Raw genomic sequence first — 15,703 nt, 5'->3', positions numbered from 1 at the left:
TGATGGTGATGTCGAAGTCCCATTGGTCGGGTTGATGGTGTGGTGGTACTCCCCTCCCCCCACCCCCCACCACACACACAACCCGTATGGTCATCATTTGGCCAAAAGGTATACCACCTCCATACTTGGTATGTAGGAGATGTACGTAGATGTACATCACAAGTTCGCCGGCCCCACGCGATCCGCGTGATCGTCATGATCCGCGTCCGCCATCGACCCCCAACCCTAGTGTGCGTGCCCTAGCCACTTGTAGTCGATGACTGTCGTCGCCACACATACCACCCCCGCCCCCATCCTAACATAGACATTCAGAGTACATTTGGTTACCATGGTCCCCTCAGGGATCCCTTCCTTTTACCTCGGCCCGAAACCACATGGAATGTCACACTAGAAAAAATGACTCTCACATTTGACGACCCAATCACGTGGCATGACAGCCCGAAATCCTGGCCTTTCTAGGAAGAGGTCCCATGCCTATGCTCCCGTGGAAATTTCCCAATGTCGTCTGCCTCACACTATGCTCGCCCACTTCCTTGTTAAACTTTGTGTCCATTGCGTTTTGCCTCCCTTCTCTTCCACCCCCCTCTATTACCACCGAATGATCATCCCCAAGGAGGTCATCTCTCCCGTTGAAGGAAGGGGATCCCATATTCCGATGTTTTCTTGAAATTCCTCTATTGGGATTTTAGCACCCTGTGCTTTCTCCCCCTAGCTACCAAACAAAATTTCAAAGGAGAACTTCTTATCCTATCGATGTTCAACACCTAAACATCCTAGAATTCCTCTATATCCCAAAGAACTAGGAGGTTTACTCAACAGTGAGACAACGAGCATCATAGGGATAATCAGACAATCATGGATGAATGGTCAATATAATAAAACTAGGAATCCACCTAGGGTTTTAGCATTACGAACGGATGATGATGGTGATGATGACGAAGGTAACATCAAAACCTCATTTGTCGGGTTAATGGTGTGGTGGTACTCTTCGCCCCCCCCCCCCCCACATACACACACAAACCGTATGGTCGTCATTTGGCCAAAAGGTATACCACCTCAATACGTGGCATGTAGGAGCTGTACGTAGACATATGTCACAGATCCGTCGGCCCCACGTGATCCGGCTGCTCGTCACGATCTGCGCCCGCCCTCGACCCCTGACCCGATCGCCGCGCCCTAGCCACCTGCAGTCGATGACTATCGTTGTCATTTTTCGTCACCTCACATACCACCCTTGCCCCCATCCTAACATAGACATTCAGAGTACATTTGGTTACCGTGTTTCCCTCAGGGATCCCTTCCTTTTTACCTCGACCCGAAACCACGTGGAATGTCACACTAGGAAAATTGATTTTGACATTTGACGACCAAATCGCGTGGCATGACAGCCTGAAACCCTGGCCTTCCTAGGAATAGATCCCATGCCTATACTCCACGTGGAAATTTCCACATGTCATCAGCCTCACACTATGCTCGCCCACCTCCTTGTTAAACTTTGTGTCCATTGCGTGTTGCCTCCCTTCTCTTCCCTCCCCCTTTATTGCCACCAAATGATCATCCCCAAGGAGGACATCTCTCCAGTGGAAGGACGGGGATCCCATATTCCCATGTGCTCTTGAAATTCCTCTATTGGGATTTTAGCACCCTCTGCTTTCTCCCCCTAGCTACCGAACAAAATTTCAAAGGAGAACCTTTTATCCTATCGGCTTTCAACACCTAAACATCCTAGAATTCCTCTATATCCGAGAGAACTAAGGGGTTTACTCAATAGTGAGACAATGAGAATCATAGGGATAATCAGGCGATCATGGATGAATAATCAATATGATACAACTAGGAATCCACCTAGGGATTTGGTATTGCAAAGGGATGATGGTGGTGATGATGACGAAGGTAAGGCCGAAGTCTCATTGGTCGGATTGATGGCGTGGTGGTACTCCCCCCACCACACACACACACACACACACACACAAACTCTATGGTCGTCCTTTGGCCAAAAGATATACCACCTCCATATGTAGCATGTAGGAGTCATACGTAGACATACATCATCGGTCCGTCGGCCCCACACGATCCGCCTGCTCGTCACGATCCGTGTCTGCCCTCGACCCTCGGCCCGAACGCCGCACCCTGACCATGCAGTCGACGGCTATCGTCGCCGGTTGGCGCCGCCTCACATACCATCCCCCGCCCCCGTCACGGCTCTAACATATTCACAGCCTCCTTGTCGGGAGCATCGCTGTCCTTGTCATCGTTCTCGTCGCCATCTACAATCACATCGTCATTGGCGCCCTTTCGCGCACAGCCCTAACGCACGCCACCCTCGAACTTATCGAGCGACATCGACCCGATGGCATAGTTTTCCATTCTAAATCATTCGATGCACATTGAAATTATGTTATATGTAAATAACATTATCACGCTCGGATTTTTTTAGACAAAGGGATTTTATTACTTAAGGGTCTTAGCATTACACCCGGCCTGTGCATAACAAGGATGCACACAGCCACAAGTTCAGGAGTTCACGAGTACCCAAACTGAAAATAAAGCAAGGCGGATTACATATCATGATGAGAAATTGTAAAGCCGCCTAAGAGGATGGTAGATCAATCCAGAGACTATGTTGCCATCCGTGTCGGGAAAATAACTCCCTGGTCGCTGCCTCCGAACGTAACGCCACCTCCAAAAACAAGTCTCGGTGCTCCACACGCTGCAGGGCCGACCAAGTTTGAAGCGTTGCTGTACACCGATGAATAACCTGCATAAAATAAGAATTTTTGTCATTAAAAACCTTGTCATTTCTACATAGCCATAGTGACCAAATAACGGCAATCGCTCCCACCCTACTGAATAGTTTAAACCTATGATCAACCCCATTTAACCAGTTGCCAAAAATGTTTGCAACAGATGTCAGGGTATATAAGGTAGAACCTATCTGGATGGCTGACCATATAGACCTAGCGAACTCGCATTGAAAGAATAAGTGTGTAATAGTCTCGTCGTGTTGACAGAAGACACATTTTTTACTTCCATGCCAATTACGTTTGGCAAGGTTATCTTTTGTAATAATTACACCTTGACGAAGATACCACTCAAACACCTTAGTTTTTAGCGGGATCTTCATCTTCGAGATTTTGTTATTGTACTTAATATCAACTGGTACTTCGGGTAGGATTAATGCTATATACATGGAAGCAACCAAGAATTTACCATTCTTCGTAAGATTCCATCGAAATTTATCTAAACCTTCCCACAGATGGATGGGATCCGATCGAATGAGCAAGGCGTTCCAATATGCTTGTCTTGTACCGAGTAAACTTCTCCTGAACGAAACATTTGGTGGGGAGGTACCCAACACCTTAGCAATCGTGTCGCTCTTGTTTCGTACAATCGGATACAGAGCCGGATATTGCTCTCTGAGAGTGGATGGGCCTAGCCATTTATCCTCCCAAAAGCGGATTTCCGATCCATCCCTAATTGAGAAAGATCCTTGTGGGGAAAAGAACTTCTTCATAGCCATCAGGCCTGCACAGAAGTGTGAATCGCCAGGCTTCCAAAGAACCTGAGATACGGCTTGATTTCCCACATACTTTCTCCTAAGGAGGGTTTGTAGAACTCCATCTTTAGAAAGAAGCTTGAATAGACATTTACCCAGCAAAGATCTGTTCTTAACCTCAAGGTCATGAACTCCGAGCCCTCCTTAGTCTTTAGGGCAGCAAACCACACTCCACTTAGTCAGCCAATATTTTATCTTCTCACCACCCGTTTGCCAAAAGAATCTAGATCAAAAGTAATCCAATCATTTTAAGACTCCTTTAGGTAGTTGGAAGAATGAAATCATATACAGTACCATGTTTGTTAGTACCAAATTTATGAGGACCAATATTCCACCAAGGGAAAGGAGTTTGCCTTTCCAACTATTTAGTCTTAGTTGAAGTCTTTCCTCCACCTTTTTCCACTAGCATTTGTAAGTCTTCGATAATGAATCGGAATTCCAAAATAGTTGATAGGAAATTGGCCTTGTTCACAGCCGAAAAGTTCAGCATACAAGGCGGTGTTTTCTGGAGCCTCGCCGAAATAGAACAATTCACTTTTATGGAAATTAATCTTAAGACCCGAAATTTGCTCCAATGCTGACAAAATCAACTTTAAGTTATGAGCTTTTTTGATGTCATGTTCCATAAAAGGTCCAATTCCATTTTCCCCCTAACTTTGTCCCGAGCTCATCTTTACCCCTAAAATAAAACGGTGCTCAACTATACCCCTCTTCCATTAGATGGCCTTATGGAAATACCCCTCCGCACCGTTTCCGTCCAGTCAAAGGAGTTTGACTGTCTTCGGGACTTTTTCTCGACAAGTATGCCCCTCCTTACAAGTGGGACCTGACCGAACAGTTATCTATCTCACTCATCTTCTTCAACCTCCCGACGACCATAGGAGACAGGAAGGCGACAGAGCACCGATGATTGGGAGCTTCGGGAGGGAGGCACGACTAGGGCCCGTCCATGTGTACGTCTGCAATGTCGTCTGCAAGCTCCTCAACTGACAGTGAGGTAAGTAGATTTGGATTTTCGGTTGACATTGGATTTGGGGATTTCTCATCTAGGGTTTCGCAGGATGGGCCGTAATATGCGCCTTTCTGGCTCGTAGGTGGATGGCTGCGGAATTGTGCAGTTCCAATCCGAGTTTTTCATTCCCAATCCAAGTTTCTACGGCCTTGAGAACTTTGATTTAACAGCTTCCTGATGAGTGTGATTGGGTTGTTTGGATTGACCCCCCTCCCACTGAGCTAGTGGGGCAAGCTTTTGAGGAGCTCCATGGTGGCCTTGAACGTAGTTGGATCAAAGCTAGTAGGATGGAGAAGAAGGTTATGGATCTGAACAATGAAAACAAGAAAATGCAATTGAAGTTGAAGAAAAGGAATGAGCTCATGGAAACAATGGGTTTTCTCTTTGTTCTTGGCATCAGCATTGTGGCTAGTTTAGTTTCTATTTGGTCTAAGCAAGCCAATTAAGTGGCAGTGTGTGTGCTATGTTTCTGCTAGTGTGTTGTGCCCTAGATGTAATTCTATCATTTGTGCACTGTTGTGAACTTGAGCAGATGTAATGTTGTGCCCTAGATGTAATGGATATCATGTGTTGTGTTAAAATTGTCACCAATGCATGGTAGTTCAGCATAGAATGACAAGAAAAGGTGCAATTTTGAGCACCTAGCAAGATATTTAGGGGCAAAAATGATCAATCATATGATTCCACAACACACTCCAGCATTAAACAGAATAGATTCCACAACATGATCAATTCATCTAACATTAAACAGCAGTTCACACTCCAACATTAAACAGCAGTTCACACTCCAGCATTAAACAGCAGTTCACACTCCAGCATTTCACAGCAGTTCACACTCCAGTACAAACCAATAGTTGTTTGACAACATCTAACATTAAACAGAATAGATCCACAACATGATCAATTCAGTTTGCCCATCTTGCTCCTTGTGTTGGTTGCAGGATTAGCAGCCTTGCTCCTTGTGCTTAGAGTTGATTGCATGCCGCCTTTCGCCTTCTTCTGTGTTGAACCCCACTTTGTACCTCTTGTAGCTGGCCTTTTGTAATTCTTCTTTGGGCTGAGAAACATGAACACAATCAAGATCAGTCAGCAAAAATAGCTACATAATTAATGCATGTATATGCAGTACAATATATTGCATACCTAGCAAGATCACTATCAACAGCCTTAGAGGAAGTACCAGCAGGAGAGCTAGTAGCAGCTGGAGGAGAGCTAGTAGCAGTTGGAGGAGAACTAGCAGCAGCAGGAGAGCTAGTAGAAGTTGGAGGAGAGTTAGGAGCTTCAGATGGTAGTTATGCTTTTTACTGCTATAAGTTAGGGAACAGGGCCACAAGTTCTCATCAAAAAAATTCCCCTTAAACTTCTTGGAGAAGTTAGCAGCAAGGTGCCTCATACACTCCCTATGCTCTACTCCAGGGAACACATCATCTACAGCTGATTCAAGTCCTTTACATGCATGAGTGTGTATGACAATCCCTTCTGGGTGCCCTATGAGGTCCTTCAAGTGCTGGAAAAACCATGCCCAACTCTCTATGCTCTCTACCTCTAGCACACCATAAGCAACTGGAAAGATCCAGTTGTTTGCATCTACAGCACAAGCACCTACAAGTTGTCCTTTATACCTCCCATTCATAGCAGTGGCATCTACTGCCAGATATGGCCTACACCCATCTAGAAACCCTTTCCAGCAGGCCTTAAATGACACAACGGCTCTCCTAAAACACTCCTTGGACCTTCTCTAACCATTTTTTCAAACTCCACTGTGTGCTTATCAATGTGAACTACACTACCTGGTGATGCCTTCTCAACCTCGGCTTTGAATGTATAAAGCAAATGAAAACTTTCAGTCCACTTACCATATATGTTGTCAATGGCCATTTTCTTACCATAGAAAACTCTCATGTATGGCAGTTCAACCCCATACTTCTTCTTCAGATCAGTTTGAAGCTGTGTCACAGAAATATTTGAATTTTCTCTGACCCAGTTCTTAACTGCATCTGCAACCCATCTGCATTTTGCTGACCTCAACCTTTGCCTTCTTGTCACACTAGGGCATGTGTGAGGATGTCTGTTAACTTTCGCCTGCAATTACAATTAACAAGCAAGTCAGACAAACAAATGAGCATAGAAATTCTACAGTTGTATGTGCTGAAACAACAAGGTCCCAAACAACAAATAACATGCAATTAGTATTGTTATTTCCTCTTGTTAGTACCTGAAATAATCTGCTATTTCTCATTAAGGAGGCATGCATCCTCCACTTAGACCTTGTATATGCACAGTGAACTGTCAATCTACCTGGCTCACTTTTGTCAATTTTGAACTCACTTTGTGTCTTGATTGAGAAAGTTGCTAGTGCATTTCTGCATTCTATCACATCAGAGAATATAGTTCCTTCTGCCAAAGAAGGATCATCTTTTTTAAATTACACTTCTGCTCTATCCTCATCAGAACTGTCAGAATAAGCCATGTCATAATCCTCCTCTCTCTCATCTGAAACTGTCTCTTCAAATTGAGGGAGGGGGATAGAATCTTCATCTTCTGAAATTGCCTCTTTCCCCTTGGGCACTTTCCCAATTACAAATTCTGGATGCAAGGTTCCATCCTCATCATCTGTGGGAACATCATCAGGAGCTTCCTCTTCTATGATAGGAGCAGCATCTGATTGTTTGCTACTGCTAGCACCAGCTCTAGTTGGTTCATGTACTGAACTAGCCTCTGAATTTCCTGCATTCCTACCACCAGAACTACCTCTGCCACCAGAACTACCTCTGTCACCAGAACTACCTCTCCCGCTTGTCTGGCTGCACCTAGCTTGAGAACTATTAGCTTGTGATCTAGTAGTTCTCCTCTCAATCTCTCCTCTCATTCTTTGTATTACATTGATTTCAATCTCTGCTGACTTACTTTCTACATATGTTCCAAACATGATAGCTAGCTCATCATCACACTGGACAGGCACCCAAGCAATATTTGTCATGTCCCAATACCTAATTTCAACAGCGTCATATAACCCCCATGGATATTTCTCTGATATAGCACTTTTAAACTTGATAAAAGTTGATGTACAATCAACAACCAATGGGAAAGAAAACCCTGTGCCAGATCCTTTGGTACCAGAACTGCCTAACACACTTGTTTCCATTCTACAGTTCAGATTAAACGCTCTAGCCGAGTCCATCCTACGGTAAATATTCAGAAAGAAAAAAGCAAGTTCATGAACAGAGCACAAACACGAGAGCCCTTGACGAAATTACCCTAAACAAGCGCGCATGCAAGCAAATGATGAGTGGACATAAAGACATACCCTCTTGGAACCTCCCTTGTAGTCGCCGCCGTGCCGCCCCAACTGCTACCATGAACAGCGGCCATTCCGTCTGGTCGCCGCCGCTTCTACCACTTCTAAAGACCCACGATTGAGCGGGGCAATCAGATCCACCGCCTCCACATCTGGATCCACCAGCTCGCCCTCGGCAGCCGCTGCGATAGAGGAAATCGATGAACTAGGGTTAGGGTTTGTGTCACGAGAGAGAACAGAAGAGAAGAGAAGGGGGAAATGAGATGGGGTTGGAGAGATGCGTGCAGGCCCCACATGTAAGAAGGAAGGGGCAAAGATGTCCAGAATAACCACCTAACTTCGTCAAAGCACTTTGACCAGACGGAAAGGGTATGGAGGGGTATTTTCATTAGCGTCATAGACGGAAGAGGGGTATAGTTGAGCACCGTTTTATTTTAGGGGTAAAGATGAGGTCGGGGCAAAGTTAGGGGGGAAATGTAAATGTCCCTCCATAAAAAGAATTGTGTCGACGGCATATTGAACAATCGATAAACCACCATCGACTAGATGTGGAATCACACCTTCAATTTGGCCCACAGATTTTGCTTGTTTGATCAAGATGGCCAACATATCAGCCACTATATTAAATAGCATTGACGATAACGGGTCACCTTGTCTAAGACCTTTTTTTCATTTGGAAGAATTTGCTAGTATCATCATTGACTTTGATGGCTACACTTACTCCCAAAACAAAGCTATCTATTAAAGCTCTCCATTCAGAAGAAAAACCTTTCATTTTGAGTGTTTGCTGAAGAAAAGACCAATTCACTTTATCATAGGCTTTCTCAAAATCAATTTTAAGAATTACCCCGTTCAGCTTTTTCCTATGTAGTTCGTGAACTGTTTCATGTAAGATCGCCACCCCATCCAGGATATTACGACCGTGCATAAAAGTCGTGTGAGACGGACGAACCACATGATCTGCCACACTGTTCAATCGAATCATAGCGACTTTGGTAAATATTTTAAAACTAGCGTTAAGGAGGCATATAGGTCTGTATTGTTGAATCCTTTCAGCCTCATTAACCTTAGGTAATAAAATTATCTCACCAAAATTGAGACGAAACAACTCTAGTTGTCCATCATGAAGACATGCGAACAATTGTAATAAATCAGACTTGGTGACATCCCAAAAATTCTGATAAAACTCAACCGGAAAGCCGTGAGGTCCAGGTATCTTATTATGTTTTATTTGGAAAACTGCCTTTCTCACCTCATCCTTTGAGTAGAGTTTAGTAAGTAAGCTATTTTTCTCATTTGAAACATGGGGTATATCCTCTGTTCGAGACTCATCCAGTGTGAAGTTGTCTTCCTTTGGGGCTCCGAACAGGCATTTATAATAACTAGCAAAAGGGCCCGTGTGTTGCAACGGGAGAAAAAAATCATAATATTCAATGATCATGATCACATTTTGCTGCATCACCGAGATACACTATCATCCTCAATTCCGTGAAATCAAGAATATTTTTAAACTCGTAAACATATTTGAAATTGTGAATATTTTCCAAATTCATGAACACTTTTACAATCTTTTGACATTTTTGAAAATCAAGAACATTTTCATTATTTGCAAACAACTTTTTAATTGTGAATATTTTTTTACAATTTTCCTCCATACCACCTCCAGCGTGTCCACCTTTGAAAAGGTTAAGCATGGCATCTTCTTTTGCGTGTCAATTTTCTCCCAATCTGTCTCTCTCCATAACCCCACAATTTTCTCCGTCTCCAGGTCTTTTTCTTTCCCTCGGTAATCTCCCCCATAACAATCCCATAAGTTTTCTTTCTATGGAGAGACGGATTAACTCCATACAGATTTTCTGGGCTGCTTATATTGATATCAAGTGGTAAAAGTATATAAGTTGATGGTATTCTGTGGAAGGGAGCGAGGTGGGACAATACAGTACATATGTGCATTTTAATTACATAACAAATAGTAAAAATGAGGGATGAAAAAAAATGTGGCAACCAGGGATTGTTCTGTAAGGGAATAGGCGTTCTAGCCACCACAACTTGCGTGTGCTCCTAAATAGTGAATTTTATATATGCCCATGCTTGTACAACACAAAAGGTAAACTTCATTATACGTGGTTAATTTATTAGCTAATATATGCCTTGCTTTAAAAATATAAGGACATAAATGATAATTTTATATATGAAAAAAATTGTTGGCACGGCCCACATGGGAGGTGGCGGCCCAAGGCGGCGCGGTCAACGCCAGGGCGGCGGCGGGTCGATCTGGAGACGGTCCAGGGCGCGACGGGGAGGAGGCGCTCGGCGAGCAGGCGGCTGCGGCGTTCGGAGGGACCGGCAGGCGAGGCGCGCGGCTGCACCAGCGTGGCGGCGGCGCAAGGAGAGACAGGGAGCGCGGGGAGGCGTAGGAGGCAGGGCGGCGCGGCTGCTCGCGGGGGCAGAGCTCGGGAGGATGCAGGGCTGGGGGCGACGGCTTCGGCAGCTCGCCGGCAGCGGGATCCGGCATGGATCGAGGCCGGCGACCGGCGGGAGGAGCGGGGCGCCGGCGCGGTGAGCAGATCAGTGGCTCGGGAGCAGTCGGTGGCTGCCTGCTGCCTTGGCGCACCCCATGACTGGGAATTTTACAAATGCAAGGGCTTTTTTGAAAAAACAAAATGTTTTTTACTTAATGAAGGACTGATGGTTGATTAGAAAAAACAGGGGGGCGTTTTTGCAAAACTGCCACGACGGACGACCAGAAACTGTATTTGCTTTCTTGTTACTAGCAAAAGGGCCCGTGCGTTGCAACGGGAGAAAAAAATACCACACGCTTTTAATCTTTTTATAATCATTTTGATTTATTAAAATAATAAGCTAACTAACTAATGTAGTGAGTCCTATCCTATTTTGTTGAGAAATCAACCCGTTCATTGTTAATTCCACCATGATGAGAAATTGAGCGGGACAAACAAAGCAAAGCAAAGAGGCTACGTGAATTGATCAATGGACTGTTATCTTATTTCACTCATGGGGTAGAGAATGTGGGATCAGATGACAAACTGAAGGTGATGTTCCATTCTCTGTCTCTACAAACAATACAATCTTACATTCAATACATTCATTCATCAGCAAACAAATCCCCACAAAACAAAATTTCTTGTCGGTGCTTGGCACACGGTTGGAGGCATGGGGAGGGGATCTCACCAGATGATGAGTTTCTGCCGAAGGAGGGGATACGATGAGGGGAGCAAGGATTAGGCGCCTCTATCTGGCCATAAGGAGTCGCCGTTGCCGCGCCATAACCTCGAAGTTCCCCGTGTGAGACATGTAGGCCCGCCTCCACCTCCAAGTACTTCGCTCCGCCGCGCCTTATCCGCGCGCCGCCGCTTTTCTGCATCTTGCAGACGCATCATCCCCAGTCACTGTAGCTGTCACGTTGATTTGATCCAGAAGCTGTGCTCGAGCGCCGAAACGGGGGCAGCAAGCGGGCAGAGGTACGACCGCGGAGGCGGGTGGGTTGAGATCGACAATAGTGGTGGTTGAGGTCGGCCGCGGTGGCGAGTGGTGTGGCAGCGGCCTGGGCACATGTCAGGATGGACCAAGGTCGACGCGATGCGCTCGAGCGCCGCAACAGGGGCAGTGAGCGGGGAGAGGTACGGCCGCGGAGGCGGGTGGGTTAAGATCGGCAGCGGTGGCGGTTGAGGTCGACCGCGGCGGCGAGTGGTGTGGCGGCGGCCTGGGCACAGGCCAGGGTGGCCCAGGGTCGACGGGAGGAGGCGATGCGTACAGGTATAATTTTTGTAGCGAATCATTTTTTCCTTTTGCGTTGCAGATAAATGGTGGAGCACGGGTTGGATAACAAAAATTACAGGGGCTTTTTTATAAAAATATCGCGGTGGGTTTTTCGACGGAAGCAATAGCCGCTTTATTATTAGGTATAGATTATTACTAGCAAAAGGGCCCGTGCATTGCAACGGGAGAAAAAAATACCACACGTTTTTTATCTTTTTATAATTATTTTGATTTATTAAAATAATAAGCTAACTAACTAATGTAGTCAGTCCCATCCTATTTTGTTGAGAAATCAACCCGTCCATTGTTAATTACACCATGATGAGAAATTGAGCGGGACAAGCAAAGCAAAACAAAGAGGCTACGTGAATTGATCAATGGACTATTATCTTTTTTCACTCATGGGGTAGAGAATGTGGGATCAGATGACAAACTCAACGTGGTGTTCCATTTTCTGTCTCTACAACAATACAATCTTACATTCAATACATTCATTCATCAGCAAACAAATCCCCACAAAACAAAATTTCTTGCCCGTGCTTGGCACACGGTTGGAGGCATGGGGAGGGGATCTCACCAGATGATGAGTTCGCGTCGGAGGAGGGGATACGATGAGGGGAGCAAGGGTTAGATGCCTCTATCTGGCCATAAGGAGTCGCTGTTGCCGTGCCATAACCACGGAGTTCCCCGTGTGAGCCATGGAGGCCCGCCTCCACCTCCAACTACTTCGCTCCGCCGCGCCTCATCCGCGCGCCGCCGCCGTTTTGCGTCGAGCAGACGCATCATCCCCACTCACTGTAGCTGTCGCATTGATTTGATTCAGAAGCTGTGCTCGAGGCCGAAACGGGGGCAGCAAGCGGGCAGAGGTACGGCCGCGGAGGCGGGTGGGTTGAGAGCGACAACAATGGTGGTTGAGGTCGGCCGCGACGGCGAGTGGTGTGGCAGCGGCCTGGGCACAGGCCAGGGTGGACCAGGGTCGACGCGATGCGCTCGAGCGGCGTAACGGGGGCAGTGAGCCGGGAGAGGTACGGCCGCGGAGGCGGGTGGGTTGAGATCGGCAGCGGTGGCGGTTAAGGTCGCCCGCGGCGGCGAGTGGCGGCGGCCTGGGCACAAGCCAGGGTGGCCCAGGGTCGGCTGGAGGAGACGATGCGTACGGGTATAATTTTTGCTGCGAATCATTTTTTTTCCTTTTGCGTTGCAGATAAATGATGGAGCGCGGGTTAAATAACAAAAATTACAGGGGCTTTTTTATAAAAATGCGACGGTGAGTTTTCCGACGAAAGCAATAGCCGCTTTATTATTAGGTATAGATTATTAGTATTATTATTATTATTATTATTAGAGAGAGATTTGTAATATACCACTTTAGTTGTGACCCGGATAAGAAATAGGACTTGTATATTATTCAAAATCAAGAAGAATTACAATCAGCACGGCGTCTGTCCTCTCTACATGTTCAGAACCACGTCATGCACGGATTTACCGAGAATTTTAGAAAAATTAAAGCAACGGGAGCAGCAAGTTTCAGATATGACTGACGGGAGAAACTGGGACCGAATCGGATTCAGAGAAATGAAATTTGACGCGTGATCCATCTTGTGCATGTCCATCGTCTATAAATACCAAAGTACAGAACACCTTCGCATCCCACGACACCTTCCGATCCAGCCGCCACCCTCTCCCAAATCCCCAGTCGCCAGCCCTCGATCCCATCCCTAGCTAGAAGCAGCACGCCGGCCGGGATGGAAGGGCTCGACGTCGACGACGTCTTCCAGCACTGCCGGCTGAACCCTACGGAAGTGGATGCCGTCACCTACTACCTGCCACGCCTCCTCTCCGGCGAGACGCTGCACGGCGTCGAGAAGTTCATCCACAGCGTCGAAATCTCCAGCTGCGAGCCCAAGGATCTCGCCGCCCGATACGCGCCCGTGCCGCAGGCCGTGAGCAACGGCGACCGGTTCTTCTTCACCACGTGCAAGAGCAAGAACGGGAGCAAACTCCAGAGCGTGCGCAGCGCCGGCGGCGGCACCTGGACCATCCAGAAGACCACGGAGATCAGCCACGCGGGAGGCAAGGTCGGCGAGGTCAAGAACCTGTCGTTCAAAAAGAAGGGCAAGTCCACCGGCTGGGTCATGGAGGAGTACCGGTGCCTGCTGCCTGAGGCCACCATCGCCGAGGGGGTGAAGGTGTTCTGCAGGATGCACTTGGCTCAGCATGCTCCTGCCGCCGCTCGCCAAGAATCGGCCGCGTACATGCTTCAAGAATCGCAGTCAGAGGCCGCGACTGCGAGCATGCAGGCACAGAAGAGGCCAGCGCCCGATGCCGCCGCCGATCCTCATCCGCCGCGCCCCAAGAAAAGGATGCGCGTTGCCACACCATCCTTCACCGCTGCTGCACCGGTTTTCTTGCCGGATGAATCAATACCTGAAGCTGACGACGACGACATGGTCCTGTTCTCTTGCTCAATGGAAGATCTTTTCGGGCTGCAAGTCGACGAAACTCTCAGGGTGGGAGCTACAGAGAACATCTCTCCGCTCGAAGCTGAAGAGAACATCGAACAGTCTCACCACTCTGAACCAGACGAGGAGCTGCAGTTCCTACTCGATGAAGTAGCAGCAGAGCATGAGCCAGAGGCCGTCCCTGAAACTGAAGCAGAGTGGCAGGCCGACGAGGCGCTCGGGAAGGATGGGGAGGCATATGGCTTTGATATCGAAGAACTAAAGAGAATGATGGAAGCCGACGATGCGCTCGGGGAGGATGGGGAAGCAGATGGTTTTTATATTGAAGAACTAACGAGAATGATGGAAGCCGACCCAATTGAAGTCACTGGAGCGAAAACTGGCGTGGAGATGGACCAACAGGAACCTCTGTACCTGGATTGCTTGGACCAAGTCATGCTGGAGGATCGGGCCATGCACAACCCTGCCTTCCCTGATGCTGAGGAGGAGGAGAGGCACAATGACGCGCCGGATCTTGACGCACCATCACTTGAGGGACACGACCACTTGTTCAAATTGCCGCCGAGCTTCTTCGATCCATTTGAAGCAGCGTGGAAGGCCGAAGAGGCGCTCGAGAACGAGATGAGGAACAATACCGCGGCCAATCTGCTTGGAGGATACGACGACTTCTTCTCGTCTGCAAGTGTCCATTAAATCCGATGTTGAAATTGTATGCAAAGTGTATACGAGGATATTCACTGGCTGATATATTAGTTCGTCCTTGTACGGTCGCCACGGATATTCACTGGCTGATATATTAGTACCTCTGAGCAATTTGCTCCACTTGTTCATGCAAGCTACTGAAACTGTTGTTCTTCTTCTTTCTCCTGTGATGGATTTCTGAACCTTGCATTCGCCTGCACTATACTTCTTCTGCTATGTTTCCTGTATATTAGTCTCAGATAAGCAAGCATAATGCAGTTATGATCTGGGCAGCCGTAGATAAGCAGTAACTCTGTTTGTAAAATCAAAACTGTTTCGCTGCTCGTGATAATCTACAGAACAACTTCAAGTTCATAAGTTGCAGAGCAAATTCAAGTTTGAGGCAAAAAAAAAATTGTTGTGTCTATTTTACATCACTGAATTCATGCCTTTTATCATCAACTAAAGCCCGATCCTTATGGGAGATGCTAAATTATTCTTCGTTCTCCTGTGATGAATTTTCTGAACCTTGCATTCGTAAATTTGTGTGTTGTGGCTCATGTATTTTCGTTTAGTTTCTCTCAGGTCTCAGCTTCAAACTTGTTAGTAGAACTTCTCATGATTCTGGTGAATTTCTATTCATGGTCAACTGCTAAGCTCTTTGGTTCAGTTCTTTCGCTCACATTTGGTTCTACATGAATCAACTCCGAAGTCTCGTTTTTAGGAAGGTCGATGGTGTCTCGTATCGTCTTGAGTCTTAACTTGCACGTCAAAGTTCAAAAGGAAACGCGAGGAGTCAAACTCCTAACCGCAAGCTATAAAAGCTACGGCGGTTGACGCTCGAGTTGTAAGCTGTTCTTAGCCATAACAAAACGCGAGTACTTAAGTACTAGCAACAGCGGCATCCCCTTTTTCAA

At 46.8% G+C, this 15,703-nt stretch overlaps 1 protein-coding gene across 1 annotated transcript; it reads left to right on the top strand.

Moving 5' to 3' along the window:
* The first annotated feature begins 13,135 nt into the window (after positions 1 to 13,135).
* Positions 13,136 to 14,864, top strand: LOC123408452 (protein NTM1-like 9). Its single transcript, XM_045101561.1, has one exon. The coding sequence runs from the start codon at positions 13,389 to 13,391 to the stop codon at positions 14,796 to 14,798; it is 1,410 nt and encodes a 469-aa protein (XP_044957496.1). The 5' UTR covers positions 13,136 to 13,388; the 3' UTR covers positions 14,799 to 14,864.
* The last annotated feature ends 839 nt before the right edge of the window (positions 14,865 to 15,703 follow it).

This window comes from Hordeum vulgare, chromosome 7H (assembly GCF_904849725.1).
Source record: "Hordeum vulgare subsp. vulgare chromosome 7H, MorexV3_pseudomolecules_assembly, whole genome shotgun sequence".
Classification (NCBI taxonomy): Eukaryota; Viridiplantae; Streptophyta; class Magnoliopsida; order Poales; family Poaceae; genus Hordeum; species Hordeum vulgare.
The sequence above is the reverse complement of the archived record's forward strand: the minus strand, read 5'-3'. Positions and strand labels throughout refer to the sequence as shown.

What these genes read in the sequence shown, in the direction of transcription:
- LOC123408452 (XM_045101561.1), top strand. Translation starts at nt 13,389, where the DNA reads ATGGAAGGGCTCGACGTCGACGACGTCTTCCAGCACTGCCGGCTGAAC.